The sequence below is a fragment of the Anthonomus grandis genome, chromosome 8 (genome assembly GCF_022605725.1).
Source record: "Anthonomus grandis grandis chromosome 8, icAntGran1.3, whole genome shotgun sequence".
Lineage (NCBI taxonomy): Eukaryota > Metazoa > Arthropoda > Insecta > Coleoptera > Curculionidae > Anthonomus > Anthonomus grandis.
The window spans coordinates 12393619-12417701 of record NC_065553.1 but is presented as its reverse complement, the minus strand read 5'-3'; the positions used below and the strand labels follow the sequence as shown (position 1 = coordinate 12417701).

General features: G+C 28.6%; 1 protein-coding gene across 1 annotated transcript; it reads right to left on the bottom strand.

Annotated features, from left to right (window-relative positions):
• Positions 1-13575: 13575 nt before the first annotated feature.
• Positions 13576-22408, bottom strand: LOC126739793 (zinc finger protein 449-like). Its single transcript, XM_050445608.1, has 4 exons — positions 22402-22408; positions 20309-20494; positions 15724-15804; positions 13576-13814 (listed from the first exon to the last, which is right to left on the bottom strand). Exons 1-4 carry the CDS (start codon positions 22406-22408, stop codon positions 13633-13635), a joined length of 456 nt encoding a protein of 151 aa, XP_050301565.1. The 3' UTR covers positions 13576-13632.
• Positions 22409-24083: the final 1675 nt, after the last annotated feature.

Here is a 24083-nt window from a genome sequence, read left to right as displayed (position 1 = left end):
TATGAATAAAATTAAATTAAAAATATAGTAATTCTTTACGGAATGCGGCTATTTTGAAATAATTATTTATGTATGAGAGCTGTAGTTCTCTTTTTAAAAATGACACATCCACTGGAGTTCATGGTATTGACTTTGAGAAACATCGTTAAATGACGATTAATTTGAAATTTCAAGATACACCGTCTTGCTCTTGATAAAATGAATTATTACTCAATGTTGAAAAAATAAAGTTTGATAACAGCAAAACAAATAAATGTTGTGTACCCTTTATAAAACTCAATCAGGTTACTATGATCCAAAAGTTACAACAATAACTTTTTTTAATCATCTTCTTCTTGTAATCACATCTCTCTTTCTGTTTTCAAAACGGACTTAAGCGAACGGCTGTTCAACTTTTTAAATTGCGTATTGATGACTAATTATAAATATGTAAAAAAATAGGCTTTAGTACAATAAGGTAGTAAATATATGTAATAGACATTTTTTTATTGTACACTTAAATTTCTTGTATAATCTTAGCTTTACTTAAACCATTCCAATTTGTATAAACTGGCTTGTCTATATAAGTAACTAAATAAATAAATTAACAAGATATTTTCGTAATTATTATAACATATTTCCAGCACATAAAGTGAAGAACAGTTGTGGAACCTTTACTAATTCAGACCCATCTGCCGATTACTGGATAAATATATTTTATTGTTTGGAGAACGGTATCCATGTTCTGGGATGTATTTTATAGGTAAGCAAATAGGGTAGGAAATAAAAGTCTTATTTCATAAAAAGTAAGAGAGACATTTTGAGAATGATAGGGATTATTAGGCAAAAAATTGACTCAATATACTGATTTTACTGTATTCATTTTGTTGGAACCTGTGTAACTAATCTAAAAAAAAATATCATCTTATTATGACGTGTTATTTGCTTATGCGTATATAGGAGCGTCAATTTTTACCATTTTGCGGATTTTTAACAAATTTTGTATTACAATTGCTGCCTGAATTATTAAAATATTTTTTATATATTTTTATATACTAAAGAGGATAATCTGATCATTGTGAATCTTTAAAAGACTTGGTTCTAAGATGGATATTATCATAAATAAGTAGCTCGTTATTTCCCATAGACATCCACTTACTGGAAATAGTATTAAGAAGAAAAAGAGGCAGATAAATTTCACCTAATAAAACTAAAAAACAAATTATAGAACCATTATTATAAAAAAAGAAATGTATTTAAATAATTTCAATGCAAAGAAATAAATAAAGTCGAGACGAGAAGTGAACATAAATTTTTTAATTAAAAGTGAATTAATTTTTTTTAATCTTAACGTAGTATTTTTGATCTCAATAAAAGGATAAATTGTCGGTTTTTGCAATTTTACCATTGTTCATATTATAATTTTTACTTAAATTATCTTATTAAAATATAGGATGAGTCATGATTAAAAAAGATGGACTAAGTATCAGTTTTTTGCCATTTTCTACACGTTTTAGTCTTTTAGTCAGAATCGTCTTTAATACAGGATAAGTGCAATTCGATATGAAACTTGGTTCTAAAATGGTTTATGACTGAAATAAACAAAATATCGCATTTTTTCACCGTGTTCACTACTTTATTTCAGTTTTATCCACAACCTGAATTATCTTTAGATTATATATTTCTCACTTACAATAAAAAAAATATCGATTTTATATCTGTAACACCTGGATCTGATAAAATGCTTTTTCATGGGATAACATGTTTTCGTCAGACCAAAACCCTTTTAATAAGATGAACGTTAAGTTTATTTTAATATTTTTCTCATCACGTTATCCTGATTAAACACTTAAAAATATTTTGATATTAAGATTATCTAAACGGATCTATTTGGGCTAAATTTAAATATTTCAATTGCAATAAAATAATACCAATTGTATAATAAATGTAAAAACAGATTAATTTTATCCCAATAGTACCCGCCAATTTAAAAATAGCGGATCATAATGAGACATATCATGTTATAAGAGTAAAATTATAAAAAAGTTAGGAATAAATTGGTTTATTTTTTGGACATGAGATACTGTCTTCTGGATCATAATAATACATAACCAGGGTATTGTGGCCTTAGTTCATTTTTTCGATTTTCTTTTTTTAACATTCACAGAAAATAGATGTCTCTTTATAGATCATAGTTAACTTCGTGTAAATTTTACATGTACAGTTGGGTCTTTTTTAGTACCTTTAAAACCATAAAAACCTATCAATGCGTTTTATTATTTTTTTAACATTATTAATAGAAACAACTACTGGCCTTTACTACTTTGATATTTAATGCTCATTATGGCAAACTTCAAACGTATTTCTACTTAATAGTGTCATAAAATCATAGAGCAAAATCCACTTTATGACTAAAGAATGTAAGAACAATTTAAAACATTCTTTGGTCGTCATTATATTCATGTTTTTGAATGTAATGTTTTTTAAGGGAGTATTTTCTCTTGCAGACGTATTCGCACGAGTTGCAGTAAAAATTTTTTCCACATTCCTGGTAATAGTGTGTTCTCATCGTGTGTCCATTTTTGTATTTTTTGTGACATTTCGGACAGTTGTTTAATTTTGATAAATTAACCGGAACTAAAATAAAAAAAAATAAATTACGGCAAATAAATCTTAACAATTATTAAAAACCAATAAAACAAACTAGTGATATTGGTTCTTTTTTCAGGTGACTGTTTCGTTGAGTTTAGGAATCAATAAATAAGATACCGCCCTTATGTAAATTGGCCAACATTTTGTCATATATTAGCCAATAGGCTTCCTCGGGGCACTTCCATACGATGTAATTACAGAATTTTTTTTTTAAAACAACGTAATATGCATCACAATTCTTTTATTGCATTTTTGGATTGTCCTCACCATTATAAATATTTTTCATGTGGCATGTGATATACCTGTAAGTTCAAGCATTTTGGAGTTATTTATTTATTTATTCAAAAAACTTTACAAACACTATAAATCGGGTAATAGTAATTACATGTAAAGCCTGTAACAGGAAAAAAACAAACAAACAAAAAACATATTAAAATAATTTCACAACAATAACACTAAACCTAACAGAAAAAAAAAAAGATAAGAAGAAAAAAGAAGAAAGTGAGTCCTAAACTATGTCCCTATGCTCAAGCTATCCTAATTTCCTTAACCCTGATATTAAATATATCTACATCTTCAAAGCCATTTAGGACATTGTTACAAATCCTTAACATATTATTGATTGGAGATGTAGTATTAAAATTATTTATATATTAAAGCTCTTTATTAGTTATTCCTAATCTAGTCTTTGGTATCTTAAAAGAAATATATTCAATTAGTTCACAGCTCAAGCATTTAACATTATTTACAATGAAATATATAAAAATGACTGCCTGATCCTGCCTTCTGATACAGAGCATCTGGAAGTCAAACGTTTTTAACATTGCCCTGTATGACACCATATATGGGTAATGGGTATTCTTTATTCTTTCTGACATACAGAAATCTTAAAAATTTTTTCTGTATCTTCTCAATCATGTCTGAATGTGATGATGCTTCAGGTGACCAGATAGTAGAGGCATACTCCATATGTGGCCTAACAAGGGCATTATAAAGTCTAATGATAGTGCTGACCTTAAAAGTTTTACTGTTTCTTGTTAAAAAAACCAAAGAACGGTAAGCCTTATTAACTATTTCACTATAGTGACAATTAAATTTCATATTGGTTTGAAAAGTTACTCCCAAATCTCTAATAAAGTTTTTTCTAAGAATTTTTGTTATTATCAATATAGTAGTCTTCAAGAAAATAGTTAACTTTACGAGTGAAAGTGACCACAGCACATTTTTGAACATTAAGGGACATCTTATTAATCTTGAACCAATCAACCACAGAACATAGGTCATTTTCATAGGTCATTTTCCATGACATCAATAGTTTTAAATAGTTTAGAATCATCAGATTACATCAGACTTACAGATGAGGAGACACAATCAGGCAGGTCATTAATAAAAAGAACAAAAAGCAAGGGACCAAGCTTGCTACCCTGGGGAACACCTGAGGTTGACATATATTGATCTGATAGACAATTACCAATCTTAGCCACATTATTTCTCCCAGATAAGTAAGACTTCATGAAATTAAATTATTATTTAATTATTATGAATAATTTAATTATTCTCATTCCAAATTTGGAAAAAGATCGCGAAGAAAATGAAAAATAAAATAATTTTATTTCAGCAAATGTTCGAAATGTTCTGAAAAAATCTACAAATTTCTGATGCATATTTTAAATTTAAGACCTATTTCTTGACGGATGCGTTGTTTTAAATCATCTAGATTTGCCGGTTGGGTTTAAAATACCCCTCGTATAAGGTCTCCCCATATAAAAAAAGTCAAGTGGTGTTAGATCGGCTGATCTTGGTGGCCACTCAATAATACCGCTCCTTCCAATCAACCTAGTAGGCAAAGTGTTATGCGAACTTTCACAGCAAAATGGAAAGGAGCACCATTTTGTTGGAACCAGCTGTTATGGTGTCTCCGGACGTTCTCTCGGGAAAAAGGGTAGCAAGAGCAGGAACATGTTCTTCTTCTAGAAAACTCAGGTATCTCTCACCTGTTAAACTTTCTTTTAAGAAGAAGGACCCGATAATAAAGTTACCAACAATGCCAGCTTACATTTTTATTTTTCGATCGAATCATGTTTTTCCTTGTCTCATGCAGTGTGCCAAAAAGCATAATAAATTAGTAGATAGATCCCACGTCATAAATATCACATACCACATGCTATATGAAAAATTTTTAAAATTGTAAGAGTAATCCAAAAATGCAATAAAAAAATTAGGTCGCAGAATTTAAAAATATTTTTTCTTTTGCTAAGTTTTTTTGAGATAAAAAAAATAAAATCGAAGAGTCCGAGAGATTTAAAAAAAAAATTACTAGATACTGAATTTACTCCTTACTTTACGACCACCCGGTATGACAAATGTTAAGAAGGACAGACATCTGATGAAGAGAATCAGCGAACATAGGAAAAAATAACAAAATTTCTTATTACAATGAAACCCTACTGCTCTTGTTCAACCAAAACAAAATTATTATTATTTAAAAAAAAAATTTGGTTCTAAAAATCATTCCCACCACTTTTCGCTTCCTGATTATTAATTAATTACAAATTGAAAACTTAGAAAATAAAAATATAATTCAACTATTAGATTATTCCTACAGATTTTATTTATTAGCAAACGATTAAATAAGAATTTAAATAAATGTCACTCTATTTGACCAATGATATTTCTTTAACAACAATTTAAATCAGTTTTCTTTTATTTTTATTTTTTTTACTAAGTAAAATGTATTATAATTACTTTATAATTAATGGTTCTAAGCGCAACACAAGCCTAGACTTATGTGCTAACATAATTTTTGTATTTAATATTAAGTCGCAAAAAATTGGTTGTATATCATATAATTTTGTAATATATAATTTGAATTTGAATGCCAACAAGCGCTAGAAGTATATTTTCAAGGTTTTAGAAATTTTCAGGTTTATAAATAAAGCGTGAAGACTCTTTTATAAGGAGCTTAATGCCTTTAGTAATTTAGGTAAGTACAATGGCAAATTTTTAGACCTTTCAAATAATAATAATTAAACCCCACTGCTCTTGTACAGCATCTTGATATACTTTAAATCTCGAAAATTTTAGAATCTATTACAATTGAATCTGAAGAACTAGAATTGGTATTTTAAATTACTTAATAATAAAAAATATTAAAAAAAAATAAATATAGGAGTTCCTAAAGGAAGCAGTAATTGATGATATTTCTATCTGAAAAATATTCATGTATTATTTGCCATTCTCCAGTACATACCAACGTTTGGCCCTAATTTTTATTAAGTTAATGAAAAGGTTCAAAATAATAAATCATAAAGATTCATTGAAAATATTTTTTATTCATTTTGGTGAATTTGTTTCAATTTTTAACGTGGTTTATTAAAAAAAAGAAAACTTTTAATCGTATTGAATCATAATCGCATTGTGTCGTAGGAAGGCAATATATTTAGCCAATTCAGATAGATTGGATTTTTATTTGTCGATCCTTAAACCTGAGAAAACAAGCACCTGAACTAAAATAATGATCGGATCAATAAAAGAAAACACAATTTTTTTTAAAATGTTTTTATGTTACATGAGATAAAATACAGTTCGTTGATGCGTAATTTTTTTACATTTACATATTTTTAGATTATTGAAGAGGTAACATTTATACGACATATTAGATTACAAGCTAAACAAATATCACAATAATATAAACATAATTTCTAAAATACCATGGCAAAATCTACCTAATAGTTAAATTAAGTAATATGTATACAATTTTTATTAATAGATAACTACGCACATAATTTAAATATTTTATATTAAAATCAACAGTAAATCCGAAAATTTATTTCTATGCATTTAAGTTCTTAAGTATTTCGCACTAGAGTTAAAATACTAATAAAAATCTTTAAAGAGAGCAACTAAAAAACTACATCTAAGTATAAGAAAACTATTTTTTTTTGTTTCAATAATTTAATACTTACAGTAGATTATTGACAGATCATAACTACCAATGCAATTCAAAAGTCAGAAATAATAGCATGTAAACGTGATCCTCATGTTTTTTTCTGAGATTTGATCCACACTCTGATACAATGATATTTTCTTAAACAATCTATGGCTGGCACATATTAAGAATACAATTTAAACATATTCAATAACGGTCTCTACGATACCCCCATCATCGGTGTGAGACATCATCAGATGCTGCTTTAATCTGAATTTGTAAACAAATTTCTTATGACAGATAGGACAGATAAACTTCGGTGGTATTCCACATTCGTATTTTTGATGTCTTCTTAAGTTGGTGATGGTTGTGTAGGAGTTGAAGCATTTTTTGCAACCGAATCTTCCATCTGGGTTAAGCATAACGTTTTTGTTTAGTTCTAAAAATTGACCGGTTAGAAAAGCTCAAGTTGGATAAGGATTTTTGGGAATTGGGTAATAAGTCGAGTTTATTAAAATAAAACTAATTGTTTAAAATATTACTTTAATTGGCTATAAACTTTTTTTTTGAGGATGATTTTTTTTCTAGGCAAATGTATTAAGTTTTATTGTATTTCCATTCTTTTTAAAGATATTTTATAGTTTAACTTCAACTGTTTGAAAGCAAATGTTTGTGCTAACAACTAGTTTTTTTAGTTTCTTCAGGCAACTATAATTAGTCTATTCTGTCTAAATGTGTCTTTTTATTATTTACTAGTCACGACTTTTTAGGCAATTGCAAGCTTAAATCTTTTTATTGCACCCTTGAAGTACCTTAAAAACTAAGTTTAACTGCCTAAAAAGAAAACTAACTTTAAATATCTAGAAGATTTTCTTACAAGATTTCTTGTAATTTTTAATGTCTCTTAGTTAAAGTGATTTTTAAATATACAAGCAATTTAGAAACAAAATGACTTTAACCTCTGAAAAAAATATTGGTTTTAGTGCATACATTCGCCTTTTACCTAATAACAAATGTTCAAAAGACTAGACCTTTGACTAGAATATACACTACATGATCAACTAAAAATGGTTAGGTGTATACGATTTCTTTAAGTAACTTCAATTCTTACTATATTTACAGCCTATTATACAAAAGACAAAATCATAAAATGAGTATTTTTACAGTGGCTTTATAATAATAAATTTAACATTCATATATTTACAAGACAAACAAAGAAAACTACATAAGTAAAAATATGGATAGTAAACGATTTCCTGAATAGAAGCACTTCTGGTTAAACTAGTGATGTAAATTGTATAATTTTAAGTTTATATTATTATAATTTTAGAAATTAAATGTGAAGGTTTTTTGATGTAGAGCCACATATCTTTATTTATTTAATTTAAGAGCATTGTTAAACTTTTAGACCTTTCAAATTGTAGCTTAGCCTAGTCAATTAATGCAGTCATCAATTTATACTCGAGTCGTTACAAAAATATGGTATATGTTTAATTGCAATCAAAGAGAAGCAGCTAATTTTCGGTCATTTCGAAATGCACAAGTGGTATACCGCACGACGTCCCAAAGGTTAGCGAGAATCTTCCGGAACAGCGTTCTGCCGAATATATAAGAAGTCGTATCGCCTATAGTAGTCAATTCAGTAACGTAAAATTCGGAATATTGGCGCGAGATTTAAATACTTGTAAATAAATAGAGTAAAAATAAATATCTATTTATATATATTGTTGTTTTAGTTCACACCTAACAAACGGGAAAAAAGCTACAAAATTTTTTTAAACATTTCTAATATGCTTGGATAATATTTTATATCAAGAAGTACTACTTGAGGTATAACCGCTTTTTAAAATTGCCACAATTTAAAAAAAATACCGAAAGCATAGAATTTGAAACAATAAACTCAATCAATTAAATTGTAGTTGATCTACGAAATAGTTATTCTTTTATAATTATATGTAGTAGTTTGCAAATAAATTGGCAAAATGCTAAAGAAAACTAATTAATTTTAGCCTACGTTTAGAATTCATCAATTCTCCATAATTTCCCCAGCAGTTGGAATAAATTACTTATTTGTGAAAGTTATGAATGTATTTTAGATTTTTTTCTAAAAAATTAGAATTACTACCTAATTTTTCCAGCATTTGAAGCATTTTCTTAAATTTTTAGCGCATTGTAAAACCCAAAATATGAGTTAAATATAATTCGAAACGTTGGATAGAAACGAATAGTTTTCTTCAGCATTTGATCAATTTACCAACAAAACACCACATTTAACACTAAAGTGTTACCTATTGTTATATATAGACCTCGAGTACTTGCAAGATATTTGCAAAAAATTATTTAGACACAAAAACGTCGATAGACGTAACCTTTTTGACTTTGAACTCTAAAGGTCAATGTAATTTTTTAAGATTTCAGATTTCACGTCTATTTTTTTTGACAAGGCCAAATGAGTGTCTAAGTCTTAATCTGAAAAAGTGTTTTGTAAAAAAGTTTAGAGATATCCTAAGCTAAGCAAGTGTTCTACGTTTCTTGAACAATTCAAGAAAGTATCACCCACCTTCTACACATTTACCTTGATGCCAACTTTAATAATTTATTTTTTTATTTTTTTAGTATTATTCGTTCGTTTTTATGAATAACTCTTATTTTGTTATACTGATATTGATTTACTACTAATTGTTCATGATAACCTTTGCAAAGTCAAATTCAATTTTTTAACGTGAGCCCTGGCTATCCCTCTATGTGACCATTTTAAGATTTTCTTTTACTTCAATGTAAAAAAATTTAAGTTTTCTGTAAAACATCAATTTTAAATTTTCCAATAAGGCATAAGTTATCCGCCACTTACCCTATATACACACATCAAAATGGTCTAGGGAACACATACAAATATGTTAATATTTTTAAGAAGATTGGAAAAAAGTTAATTATTGCAATTTTTTTTACATTATTCGAATAAAATAACAATATAATTATTAACTTTTTTTTGTAGATTATAATTTACTCATAGTTTAGGGCCCAAATAAAAATAAGGAACAAAATCCCATTTATTACCGTTTATTAAAAAAAATTATAAAAATAAAAATTTACCAAATACAAATTAAACTAGTAGCCAGATGGTCCCTATTATTAATAACACTTTGGCATCGCCTAGGCATACTTAAAATTAAATTATTAATTAATTCTTGGGGCAACTCCTCCCAAACATATATCACAGCAAGATGAAGCTCCAGAGCGCTTTGAAAAAAGTCAAATCGTTGAAGAAGTTGCCTTTTCAACCAATCCCAAACATGCTCAATTAGATTAACGTCCGGTGAGGTAGAGGGCCAGGGTAGAAGATTGATTTGATTTTCCTCAATAGCGATTCGTACAAGCCGTGCTCGATATGGTGGGGCATTATCTTGTTGCAACAACAACTTTGGGCCCATTTCGCGTAAATATGGAACAATTACAGGCAGTAGTATATTATCCCTATAACTTATTCCAGTCATTGTATTTTCCACAAAGATGAGGTTCGTTTTTCCGTCAAGTCTAATGCCACCCCAAAACATTAGTGATCCACTACGTTGCCTTACTACTTCCCGGGCATGACGCAAACGACTTTCATTTCCTTCCTCTCACCAGACACGAATTCTACCAGAATCAGGATAAAATGAAAATCGAGACTCATCCGTAAAAAGAACTGTGGCCCATATTTCTTAATTCCAATTAACATGTTCTTGGCACCACGTTAATCTTGCACCTTGATTTCCTAAAGTTAACCGAGGAACCCTTAGGGGTCTTCTGGCATGAAGTCCTCTCTCATGCAAACGGTTTCTAATAGTTTTACCTGAAACCTCGACGTTATGCACTCGTGAGAGCTGCTGAACCAAAACAGAGGCTGTTACCGTGGGATTTCTTTGATCTTGCAAAGTTATAAAACGGTCTGGGACAGGTGTGGTAACTTGCGACGGGCCTTGATGCCGTTCTCTAACATCATTTGTGTCTCTATATCTTGTCCACAAACGGTTAATTACACTGGGAGATGTATTCAAAGCTCTTGCAACGTCTCTTTGACTTGTGCCTGCCTCAAGCATTCCGACTGCTCTTAGCATTTCCTCTCGAGTTAAATGTCGTCTTTCCATTTTTATTGAATAAAAATTAAATCACAATTATTCGGTTGGAACCACAGAAAATGCGATATTGCGTTAGAATTTAAAAATTATAATCTGCGTTATTTCGACAAAATGTGCAAGTAGCAAAAAACGCTGTTCTGCCATGATTTTTTGTACCCAAATATTTATTTTACTGTGTTCCTTAGACCATTTTGATGTGTATATGTTATTATTGTTGCATATTTTCAGTTTAGTTTAAAATTCATTGTACTTTTTATTATTTTTATTGTGCTTTTCATAATTAATCAGAGTAAAGTCAGAGCAAAGCCATAATGCTGTTTGTTTCAGATCACTTTAAGTTTATGTGTATTTTACGAATTGTATATTTTAAAAATTACTTCTAGTGTTATCGGTTTAATTGACGATCATAATTGGCGCAGTCGGTAGCATTGTATTTCATTTTCATATAATGGCATTTCTGTAATGGCATCCTTCTGAGTAAATGCAACCATTATTTTATAAGTGTCCGATGTTGATGAACTAAGTTATTCATTAGGTAATTTATTAATTGAACCTTTAACTTACCCTGGCTCCGCTTCTCAAAAGTTGGAAGTGTTCAACTTTTGGGTTATCTATTTTTAATTAGCTCAGTCGGTAGGATAGTTATACACCCCTCATCCTATATATATAGTCAGAGCAAAGTCATAACGCTGCTCGCTTTAGATCACTTTAAGTTTATATATTTTGCAAATTGTATATTTTAATAAAGAAGTTGTGTTTTTAAAGAGGGATTATAGTGTGGATATAGTGTTATCAATTTAAATGACGATCGTTATTTGGGCAGTCGGTAGGATTGTCAAAGAACAATATATCACATATTGATTCTTTTATTTTTACAATTTATAGGCAATAGAACAATCAGTCGAGAGTAATTCGAGTGAATTTTGAATTACTCGAAAAGACCATAAGCTGGAAGTGTACAAATTCAGCTAAATACATCGCAAATTTAACTAAATAGTGTCACAAGCCCAGGAGATTAGTACTACATTGAGCACTTTTGTGAGGAACTGGAAAAAAAAGTCTTTGTTTTTCATATAATAGCATTTAGAATCCTCATATAACTAAACGCAACTATTGTTTGATAGATGTCCGATGTTGATCAATTAGGTTTTTATTTTAAGCTTATTTTGCATTTTATTTTATTTTTTATTATTTTCATTGTGCTTTTACGTAAATACTCTTTTCAAATCCAAAGTAAGCAATAGAGGTTCCAGAAAAACTAGACTGTCCTTCAAAATAGACTGCAAAATCAAATCCAATGGTCCCAAAAGGTTACATTTATCGTTTTAAGCAATTTGTGTCTAAACCATTTTTGTGCAGGTTAAGTTTTTAGGGAGAAATCGAGCTCAAAAGATTAAAATAGGTCAACCTATGAGGGCAATAAATTGGTCACTACTGTAGAGCTTAAAAATTGAAAAAGTGGCGGTTTGAAGTAAGAGAAATTTAAAGATGGGCCAGATTCAGCAGGTCGATGAAAAGGGACAATCGAGACAATCTTGAGATTTGATAGTAATCGGTCTAAGCTACTGCTCTAAGAAAATAAATAGATTGGGTACTTAACTCGTACTACCAATAATTTACCCAAACCGTTAATTGATGACGCTGACTAGAGCCCAAACTACTCATTCTAAAAACTTGTAAGATTCAAAGTAGAAATCATAATAATTTATAATCTAATTAAATTCAATCAATCACTCAATTAAAAATCACGAAATGTAATATATAGTTTTTTAGTTTGAACGTGCATGCATGACTTTAATATGCTGCCTCACATTTCCTTTAATTCTCGCCTTGTAAGTGCAGCCCTTAAAGGGACAAGGAAATTGAGGTTCCTTATCACCGCACATGTATTTTTTATGTTGTTGCAACCCCCGCCGCCATCTGTAAGTTCTAAAGCAAACATCGCACGTATGGTACCTGCGATAACCGAAACCTACAAAAAATTTATCAGTTACTTATATTTTGGAATTTTATAATAATTTTTTTAATCTATAGGTACTGAATTGTTTATTTTTAAAGGGCATTTCAGCCTTGTGTTATGTAAGAAATTATTCTTCAAAATTTGAATTTATAATGAAAGAAAAAAAACGTTAAACTTTTTTGCATTCATAAAAATACAAGAATCCGCCTGATAAGACTACACAGCATAGAACTCAATAAAGAAAATTTCAACGTTTTTCTAAAATTCTACAATATTTATTGTTGTTTTGTTGTTAAGCTATTTACGCATTCTTATATCTTCTTTCATGTTTACATTTTGTATGCCGCTTTAAGTTATATTCAGTAAATGCCTTGTAGCCACAATTAATCACCAGGCAAGGAAAAGTGGGTTGACGCATACAATATCTTCTTAAATGGCAATACATAGAGTTCTTTTTTTGAAATCTCCTGCCGCATTGCTTGCATGGATATAAGTCTAAAATAAATCGTATTTGCTAGTTAAGGTTTTAATGTGTGACATAATTTTTTTTATTAAAATTCCTTGATCTCTGTTTTATATACGTACTAATTTCTCCAATATTTTGCTTTCATTAATGCATAACTTCAGTGGACGCGATTTACGCTTTTTAGGAACTTATTGAAATAACATAGATTTATTTATAATTGATGAAAAATCACTAGTAAGCTCTATATTTATATTAATAATGAAGAATGCATGCAATAAGATTACTCAGCTGAAAATTAAATTAATGAAGTTATCAAAAAATCATATTAAGGAGCACATTTAAGTATTCAAAATGTGTAGAAAACTTAATTGTACAAAAAAGGTTTCTGCCAGTAATGAATGAAAAAAACAGCATTTTTTTTCTTATTCTATAAATCGATTGGATTTACTAAGTAACAAGATAAAAATGTGCATTTAATTACAAATTAATATTATATATTAATTTAAATTAAAAAAATATACATGAATTTTTACAAAGATGGTTTGGGTACGTGTTTTTTCTTAAGGTGTCTCACTAAAGAGAAATTATCAAAGCAAGCATATGTACAAAAAGCACATTGCTTAGTAGGATTTTTTCTACAATTTAGCCTAATGTGCTCATTTAAACTCTTCTTTTTAAGATATAGTTTGCCGCATTTTGGACAGAAAAACCCTAAAAAAAACTTAATTAGTATATGCACATTTAGATATAACTAGTGCAAAAAACATAAAAAATTTGTTCAGTTAATTTGTGGTTAATACTGAAATAATTAAAATTTAATTAAAGGTTTAGAAATTAAGGTTTAGAAACAAATGACTACTTGAAATTATTCAAATATCCATTGTTTCTATGATTTACATTTAAATTTCAATACATTACTGCATTTTCTTTTATATACTATGACTAAAAAGTAAATATTCGATTCAAAAGATAATAGAGAACATCAAAATTAAAAAAGGCGCAAGACAGGGATGTAAATTCCCCCATTCTTATTAAATCTATATTCAGAGGATACCCCAAAAAAGCACTTTCAAAGCAAGATATAGGTATTGAAATATATGGGACCTCAAAAAACAACTTTAGATATGCCTATTAAACGGTTATAATTGTGAAAACCTCAGAACAACTTCAGATATTAACTAACAAAATAGCAAAATTCAGTAAACAATATAGATTATCACTTAACATCAGTAAAATAAAAATATTTGTGGTATCTAACTACCAAATTTCCCTGACATAGGTTTACATAGTAAAAAAAATTAAATTTATGAGAAAACATAATTATGTGACAACTGTTATTACCACAAAGAATAATAGCTCTGAAGAAGTCAGATAGAAGATAGAGAGAAGCATTGAAATATAGATGTACCATCAAATACTGAGAATACTGAGAAGTGTCTACTACAATACATACTTGGGGCATGTTATGAGGGGAGATATATAAACTACTATTATCCAGGGATAAATAATTAGCAAAAAATCCATAGAAAGAAGAAGGAATGTATGGTTGCAGAGAATGGTACAATTGTAATAACAATCAACTGCTTAAATCTGTAGAATCAAAATATGCATAGTTTTGATGATAGCTGAACTTCAGAACGAAGATAGCACCCAAAAGAGAAAATTGCATTTGTACTAGAAATAACTTGCAAGTGCTATCTTTTTTTTTAATTATTTGACAACATTAAAACTTGATGGATGATCTGGAAAACAAAATTTAGAATATTCATTTATTTAATATATTTGTACAAAAATTTTAAATACATTTCCATAGTCTTTTCTACCTGAGAGCAATCAATAAACATTAAAAAGCAATAGTATTATTCTATTCATTATTTTAGACAACAACCGCATACCCGTAATAACGGCAAGTCAAAGTTAAAATCACTGCTGCGTTAAATACGTTGTTACCGTCTTGCCAATAAGAGAAAAAAAATTCTTAATTGCTTGTTTTGTTTTAAATTACTCCAGTTCTTTAAATAGTTCCCTAACATATATTATACTAATAAGAAAACAAACATTATATTTTTAATATTGTCAGGTCATTACATCTATCAAAAATAGTGCTAAAATTAATATCAGTGTTTTAATTTAAGTGTTATAATCAGTGTCCTATTTTGCTTCACAGGAGAATAAACAGATTTAGAAATACCTACTGCAATTTCTGTTTCTTGATCATCAAAGTATAAAATCAAGGTAAGTTTTAATTTAGGTTGTTCTAAGCAAGACAAATAAGTCTAGGTAGGACGAAAAATTCTGACATAGAGATGACTTAATATAATTAAAATAAAATATTTAATCAAATTAAATATGATAGTTTTAATAAATTAACCTATTAGTAGAATATGGAAATACATATCCTTTCTATTCCCCATACCCTATAAAAATATCATAGATTTTCTTTTTCATGGGAACGTAGTTTTCTTATATATAATTTAAAGAAATTTAAAAAAGTTTATACTTCAATTTTATTTATAAAAATGACTCATAATATTTTGACAAGCGAGAATATGACGTTTCATGCTGGATTTGTGAAAAAAAAATCTTCCACATTGTTGGCATTCAAATTGGGGAGACTTACTACATTCATATTTCATGTGACGCCTGAGAGTCCCTATATTTTTGTACGTTCTTGGGCAATTGTTACACATAAAAGTTTCCCCTAAAAATTTAACTAAATTATTTAAAAAATAAATTATTATAATTATTAGTTAATAAATTGATACTATTTGATGCGACTGGTTTCTTAGAGTATTGATATATAGACATGTTATATTGCAGGCACCGTTTATCAGATTTTCAAGGTTGCGTGCAATAACGTATTAAACTGGTCTACTTACTAACTTTGAAATTTTTACTCAGCTAAAAATATTGTTACTATTAAGCAAGTAAAAAATAAAAAATAATTACAAATAAATGAAACAGATAAGAGTCTGTTGAAGGTATCATGCTTTCTCATTGGTTCAGTCCTTAAAACTTAAGTATAGGTTATTGCAATAAAATTGTACTTAATTATTTAAGAGTTTCGACCAAATTATAAATATTTTTTTGTATATTTTAACATATTGGTAGAATAGGGAACTACATATACTTTATATTTTCCATTTTAGCTGGCATGTAGATAGTATGTACTAGCTCTCATATTTTAATTAACAAAATAAAACTAATTTAATTTTAATAAATAAAACTAATTAATAAAATAAAAATAAAGCTTTACGATTAGTTTTTATTTATAAAAATTACTCATGACATTTTGGCAAATGAGACTATGACATCTCATACTTGACTTACGAAGAAACAATCTTCCACATTGTTGACATTTAAATTGAGGACACTTACTACATTCGTATTGTATATGGCGCTTTAAGGTCCATTTATTTTTGTACGTTTTTAGAAAATTGTTACACCTAAAAATTTCTCCTAAAAATTTAACTTCGTTATATATAAAAAAAAATTTCAATAATTTTTTGTCAAATAAAAATCGTCTTTTTACTAAATTTAAATTGAAAGAAAGAACATTGAAAGCCATTAAATCCAAAACAGTAACAAAAATTGAATTTTGTTATAAAATGTATACTTAACAGTGACTTTGCCTGACAGTTATATAAACCGTGCATGTCAATAGATATAGTCATTGAATTTTATATGCGCAACTAAGCAATTAAGAATTTTGTTATTTTCTTCGTCAAGTGCCATCACCTCTTAAAAGATTAGCTATTGTCACTTTTAATGCTGGAACACTTCTTGTCTTAATTGTGTTCAATATTCCCTTTCCTTTTCTCATTCTCCCTAGTACCTCCTTATTGGTTATCACTTCCACGGAACTTATTCTTAAGATCCTTATATGACCACATCACAAATACTTTCAGTCGATCACTTATATTTTTCTTTAATATCCAGGATTCTATCCCATATAGCAACACTGAGAAAACATCGTATCTCAATATTCTTACTCTTGTCATAAGTTAAAATTTCTACGGCTATTATATGGTTCTGGTTTGTCCAATTTTTGGTTTTATTCCTCAGTGTATTAAGTAACTTCATTGACTGTTTTTCCTGGTTGACTTTAAGCGTTTATATTTACTGACTTTCTGTTAATCCGTAGATTTTTCAGTTGCTAAACTGATTTTGTAATGGTCATAAGTTTGGTATTTTTGATATTTAACGTAGGCCGGCTGTCTAGAATTTTATTTCTTCACTGCCAAAAACAAAAAGAAAACAAAAATTCTATATATAATACAAGAACACATAGTCCTCCAAAAACCCAGGTTTGTTAAATTTTCATCACAACTACAAATAAGTGGGAAGACTAAGGCATTTTTCCTTTTTTATTCATCTGATATGTATGAGCTTATTTATATGAAATAATATACAAAAGAGTGATACCTAAGGCACATCCCTAGATACTTTTTATTCCCTAGATACATCTCATCACTTTCCCCAATTCTTTATATTCGATTCTCCACATACGATTCAGCAAAACTTAAACCCATACCACGTATACGCCTTCATTTTTCTACATAATAACTACGATTTACTAAATTTAATTATTCCAGGTTCACTCCATGACCACGCAGAATAATATTGCATAATATCTTAATTTTTCTCTACTACTTGATAGATTGCTCACTTTATAGATTTGCAATTTCAAAAACCATTCTGTCAGACCATCAGTTATCAAAAATAAGTGCTGAGTGCAAAATAATTTTTATCATTTATTTACAAAAAACAAAGACATAATTTATTTAACGGTTTATAAATAACTGTAAAATTTTAAATAACCCTTAGTACTACTTCGAAAATGTGCATAAAATAACAAACTGCTTGTCAAACAATACACTAATTAGACTATTAGATAATTATAAAATTATTGCTCCATGTAACTGAGCCATATGAGACTTTAGTGAATATTTCCTTTTTGTCACAAATCGGCATTGGGGGCAAGTAAATTGGGGCTCTTTTCCACATTCGAACCGCTGATGATTGTAAAGGGACTGTTTATGTTTGTAACTTCTTCGGCAAGTGCAGAAATATAAAACTGCAAATAATAATTAAATAACATGAGAGGTGGATTGATTTAAGGATTTATTGCCATCACCTGTATCTACACAAAAATATTTACAGCTGTTCAAAATAAATAAATAGTATAATCCATTATTTGAAATCGAAGCAAAAAGCTATCTGTTATATAAATTTAACTAAACAGTTTCAAAAATATGTATTGATAAATACAATAAAATAAATATTCGATATTTTAAAAGTTGATATAATTTAATAATAATGAACTGAAGTAATTGATAACATAAATGCTAATACGTATTGACATGCCAATAAATGTGAATAAAAAAAATATAGATAGAAGCAGTTGAGTTCAATGATGCAATAAAATGATAATTGAATAAAAGTCCATATTTTGAAGGAGAATGTGTATATATAGATTTCTAAATGGAGACAGCCATTCTACTACTAACTAAACTGCATAGCAGAAATGTATAATACATTTACCTAAATGATCTATATGCATTTTTTCTTGCATATAGATCGAGATAGAGACTTCCCCATTTAGAAATATATAAAATGTGAAGTCTGTATTTATAAAAAGAATAAAGTCAGATATGAGGTATTAAATTAATTAAAAGGAATATCATACAAGATAATTATCTTCAATAAATGAAGAGAAGATAAAATAGAACTTGGAGAGGGAGGCATAACGATAAATTAAGACGAGTAGACAAAAGAGACGATATTGTACATGACAAGATAAGCTGACAAAATTGAAAATTGACTTAAATATTTATGATTTGGAAAGATTTTTTATAATAATAGTGCGTGCAATTTAATTCACGTTAAACAAATATATGTTTTTAATTAAAAAATCCCGCATAACTTAAATGGGCATGATGACCACTTTCCCCTTTAATTGAATGTTACAGAATATTTTAAGATTTTGTAGATATTTGGTGATACGTTCATAACGTAAAATGATGATATATCAATACATACGTGTTCCTTGCCTTTTTTTAAGATTTTTTAAATTTTAAATTACACCTATTGTTGCCATCTATATTTGCTAATGGTGACTTAAAATAAACCGAGTCTAGTAGACTGACCTTTTATTTAAAGTAAAACCAAATAGATCATTTTTGTTAAGTAATATATATACGCAGTATAGATACATTTCAGTTTATAATAGTCTCATCATTTTAGATAAATTCATTGGACTATGTCTTTAATAATGAAACAGTATACCAATTCATTATTAATTATAGCAAGCAGTCGTGCATTTAATGGAAAAATCTATGTATTAAATACAGTGGCATATATTAACATTTTATAATGATAAATATAATGAAGTCTTTAGTTTGGAAGTAAATGTAGAGAAGATTCTAGATTATATTTTTTTTAGAATTATTACAACTTATAATTCAACGGTATACTTAAAAACCATGAGTTTAAAATAGCTGAAAAACTACAAATTTGGATATAGTTATAAAAATATATCTTTTTTAAGTTATAAATATTTTACAGTGGATTATTAAAACTCATATTTTTAATTTATATTTTAATACAAAGAAATTATCCAATAATTCTTGTAAATTTTGATTAGTTTCCATCTTTACTTAATCAAAGCCATTTAAGAACTTCTGATGAATCCTTCTCAAATGTTGCTTTAAATTTCCCTTTTGAGTTCCAACATAGGAACAATATGAGCACTGGAACATAGGCTTGACTCCACATTCATATTTAAGATGATTTCTTAGACTACTTTGTAGTTTATATCTTCGTTTGCATTCGGTTTTTGGACACACATAGTCTAGGATTAAGAAAATTATATTTAAACAAAATTAACAATTAACAATTAGTAGCAATTGTATTTAAAAATAAATATTCGATTATATTACTGTAATAATATATCATAGTTGTTTTATTCCTAATAATAATTAATATAAATAAGCATTATAATTTTATATAACCTACAAACCGTAAGGGGTCCAATACAGGTAAATAAATTTTTGCTTTTTTACTATACTAGGAAAATTCTATTATATAAAAATTACAGAATATGAAATTTTTATGCGAATAAAGCTCTATGTATAATTTAAAACTAAGAATAATTTAAATTTACGAGCAATTCCTATTTTAATTTTAAAGTCAATTTTATATACTCATTGTTCTATGTACTGATGATTCCAGATGCTTTTTTAAATTTTCTTTTCGATTAGTGGTATAATTGCAGTCAGGATACGTGCAATACCAGCTTTTCACATTACCGCAATCAAATTTCACGTGCTTGTACAGAGAGTTCTTCTTAATATATCGTTTTGGGCAATTGGGACATTGAAGCAGTAGAGCTAGAACAAACAGTGTTTATTATTATTAAATATATAAAAACCAATACTGAAAAAATATCTGAAAACTGGACTAAAAATACAATGTACAATATGTTATGTATTAAAAATATTAGAATACTTACCACATAAAAAAATTAATTTGAATTAATTATACTTAAGGACATTGGTTTAAATGATTTACCGTAAGCAGAATTTCTAGAGAACAATATGTTTGACAAATTGAAGGATTATCAGAAGTTCTCCCTTTTAGATAAGATTTTTTCGATAATATAAAGGATGATTAAGATTGTTGATGTTGATGATAAGATGATTCTTATCTTATTTATTTTTGTTTTCTGTTGTCATATTCAGTCGCCACATACCTTTTTAAATCATCTTTAGGAGCTTTCAAATAACCTTGAAATTTTCCCTTGTTTCTTGCTCTCATTGGATTTTTCTTAATTTTACCTATTTTTTAAATTGTTAATTAATGATACCATTTGCAACTCGAAAGTTATTTAATAGCAATTTTAACTTTAGAACTGTCATAAGGACTTAAGTTTTATTCCATCATATAGATTGTAACGTTTTTGTAGTCCGTCTCTGTTTTTATTTTTACATAAAATTTCTATCTAGGTAAATGACTGGTCATCGATCTAGGGAAGTAGCTTATTTCATTTAGCTACTTTCATTCTAGCTTTTAGTGTTAGTTTTGTTGGTTGTAATTGGTTTGGGTTTTAACCTAGATTTCTCTGTTTAGATGTACACCTTCTTTTAATTTAGTCCAATCACAATATACAGGGTGTTTCAAGTGTAAGCGTGAGTCGTCGCTATATCTCGGGAACTGTCATTATTGAATTTTTTTTGACATTACAAAAGAGACAATTATGATGAAAACTATTTTTAAGCTTGAGATTTGGCCATTAGGTGGCCTAATTAAAACGTCAATAATTCATTTTTAATTTTGTTTGAAAAACATCATCTTAAGTTTAATTTTTGTAAACAAAATTGGACTTGTTTAAAGGCCAATGGGCTATAACCAAAAACAAGAACAAACACTTTGCAAATGTTCAAATTATCCACCATTTTTGAAAATACACATCTCTGGTTGTGGGCCATGTTTTGTACACATTGTTTTAATTCGTTCCTATAAGTAGTAATCTAATATAGTTAGATCGGGAGATATAAGTGGACATATAAAAAAACTATGCCTCTCAATTTAGCGATATCGGTATCTGTTACTTATTAATTCACGTAGTCTTTGAAAACAATGTGCTACGCAACACATATTTACACTTAGATTAATGGGAACATCTTCTAACAGTATTGGCAAGGTGATTTATATAAAGTTAAGATATAACTCAATCAATAATAAATGGCCCCAAAAAAGGGAAACAATAAAGCATATTATGCAAATCAACATTACCGCAACTAGAAAAATTAACTTAATCAGTCCATAAAATTTAAAAGAGGGAACTAGGCATTTTCGTTGCATATTTATCTAAGTCAATAACCAGGGTCGCGTAGAGCTTTAACGTATTCAAGAACTATACATTCCGGTTTCGTATCGGATGCCTTCTGATTGAAACATCAAATAGATATAAGCTTTTTGTTGTTCTTAAACGTATTGCCAGTCGTCGAAATAGCTTTCTGCTATAATGCCCTCGTTCAGTATATTTGGCAGCATATTCACGTGCTGCAACATTAAAAACATACGGCAAGTATGTTATAAGCTTTGGCACTGATCTCATTTACACAAGATAATATCCTGCATTATTATTGATAATTATTCAAGGTATATATGATAATTAGCTACGTCACATTTAATTGCCTGAAAAAGAAAACAATGACTTTAATTGCCTCGAAAAAATTAAAGTGGCTTTAAGTGTCTGTATATACTTTTCTAAATTCAGTTGGAGAATGCTTACCCACCATTGGATGTAACTGCCTTAAAAATACTTTTCTTGACAAACATTTTATCTGGACTGTATTTGTGACGCTGTAGAAAGATTCCTAGATCCCTTGGGGAATGACATTTTTTTCCGGTTAATCCTGGAATAATAAATATGTTCTTTCCCTGGCAAAAAATTCAAAAGTAAGCGGAACTTTGGCGCCCAACATGTGAGTATTTCGAATCGACCATATTTATAGGGCCATTCTATAAATATCCCAAGCAGTATGAGAAAACTGTAGTCGATTTTCAGTATTGAAACTATAGGCGATAAACTCCCTTTTCCCACCCCCATCTGACATCCTTATCGCCATGAAAGGTTATTTTTTACATATTTAGGCCTACTTTAGGTTTGAACAAATTTTTGGGCTTGACTTTTTAGGCCATTTTAAGTCCTAAAATAATAAATCCGTGATAAGTATGTTCTATTCCTGGCAAACATTTTAATTTGACAAAAGTGATTGGAACTTTGGCACCTAACATGTGACTATTTCGAATGGACCATATTTGTAGGACCATATTCTACAAATATCCCAAGAAGTCTAAAAAAATAATATTTCAGATCCAATCCTGGAATAATAAATATGTATATTCCTTTCCTGGCAAAAATTAATTTGACAAAAATGAGTGGAACTTGGCGCCCAACATGCGATTATTTCGAATGGACCATATTTGTAGGACCATATTCTACGAATATCCCAAGCAGTATGAGAAAGGAATATTTAATTTTTGATATTGAAACTATACGGGATAAACCTCCTCTCCCCAAGTGTTGGATATCTTAAGTTTCAGTTCTACGCATTGAAGGAGAGAAATAATGAACGTGAAAAACTTTATGTGGTTTATTCAAGTCACTTCAATTATCCATCATCACACTCCCAAACATCAACTTGACTCTATTTCCTAGTTCACCTAGAATAAACCAATGATAATTGCCCTAGACGTTCTAGCACATCAACAACAGATGAAAATGTCGAATCAATGAAAAAATAATTCATCAGATCCAGGATCATAGATCCTTGCGTCTTTTTTTTGTTGCCGTTCCTGAAAACTTTCCTCAAAGAACGGATGTTGAAGGCTATACCAAAAATCGCATGTAAATATTTCGAGAATAATTACTTAGAAGAGAATAACATAAATAAATATTTTTTGACTTTATTTATTTAACAATCCTCGTATGTTACCTATGGAGATCTTAACTATCACCTGAAAAAAAACCTCAATTTGTTAAAGAAAAATCTTGGTAACAACTTAAAACCATTTAACAGCCAAAAGTGTTTTTAAATTTAATTATATCAACAATCATTGAGGGAAGATTTTTAAAATGTAGTGCATTGGCTTGAGTTATTTGAGATATGTAGGCAACACTAGCTTACTACTTCAGTAACAACAGTAAAAACACTCCCCAAAAATACAACCAAAGTGAACTAAAATAAATAATTTGAATTAGGACAACTTGACCTCACATAATTACAATTAGAATAGAATTATCATATTTAAACTAAATTATTATTTTATTTTAATAACTTCAGGGTTATAGAAATTTCGTACTTTTACATAATAGGGATTAATCCGATATCTAGATTATATGCGAATTACGTTAAAAAAAATAGTTTAAGCTGACATTGACTAAAACTGATTAGCGACCAAATTTTAAAT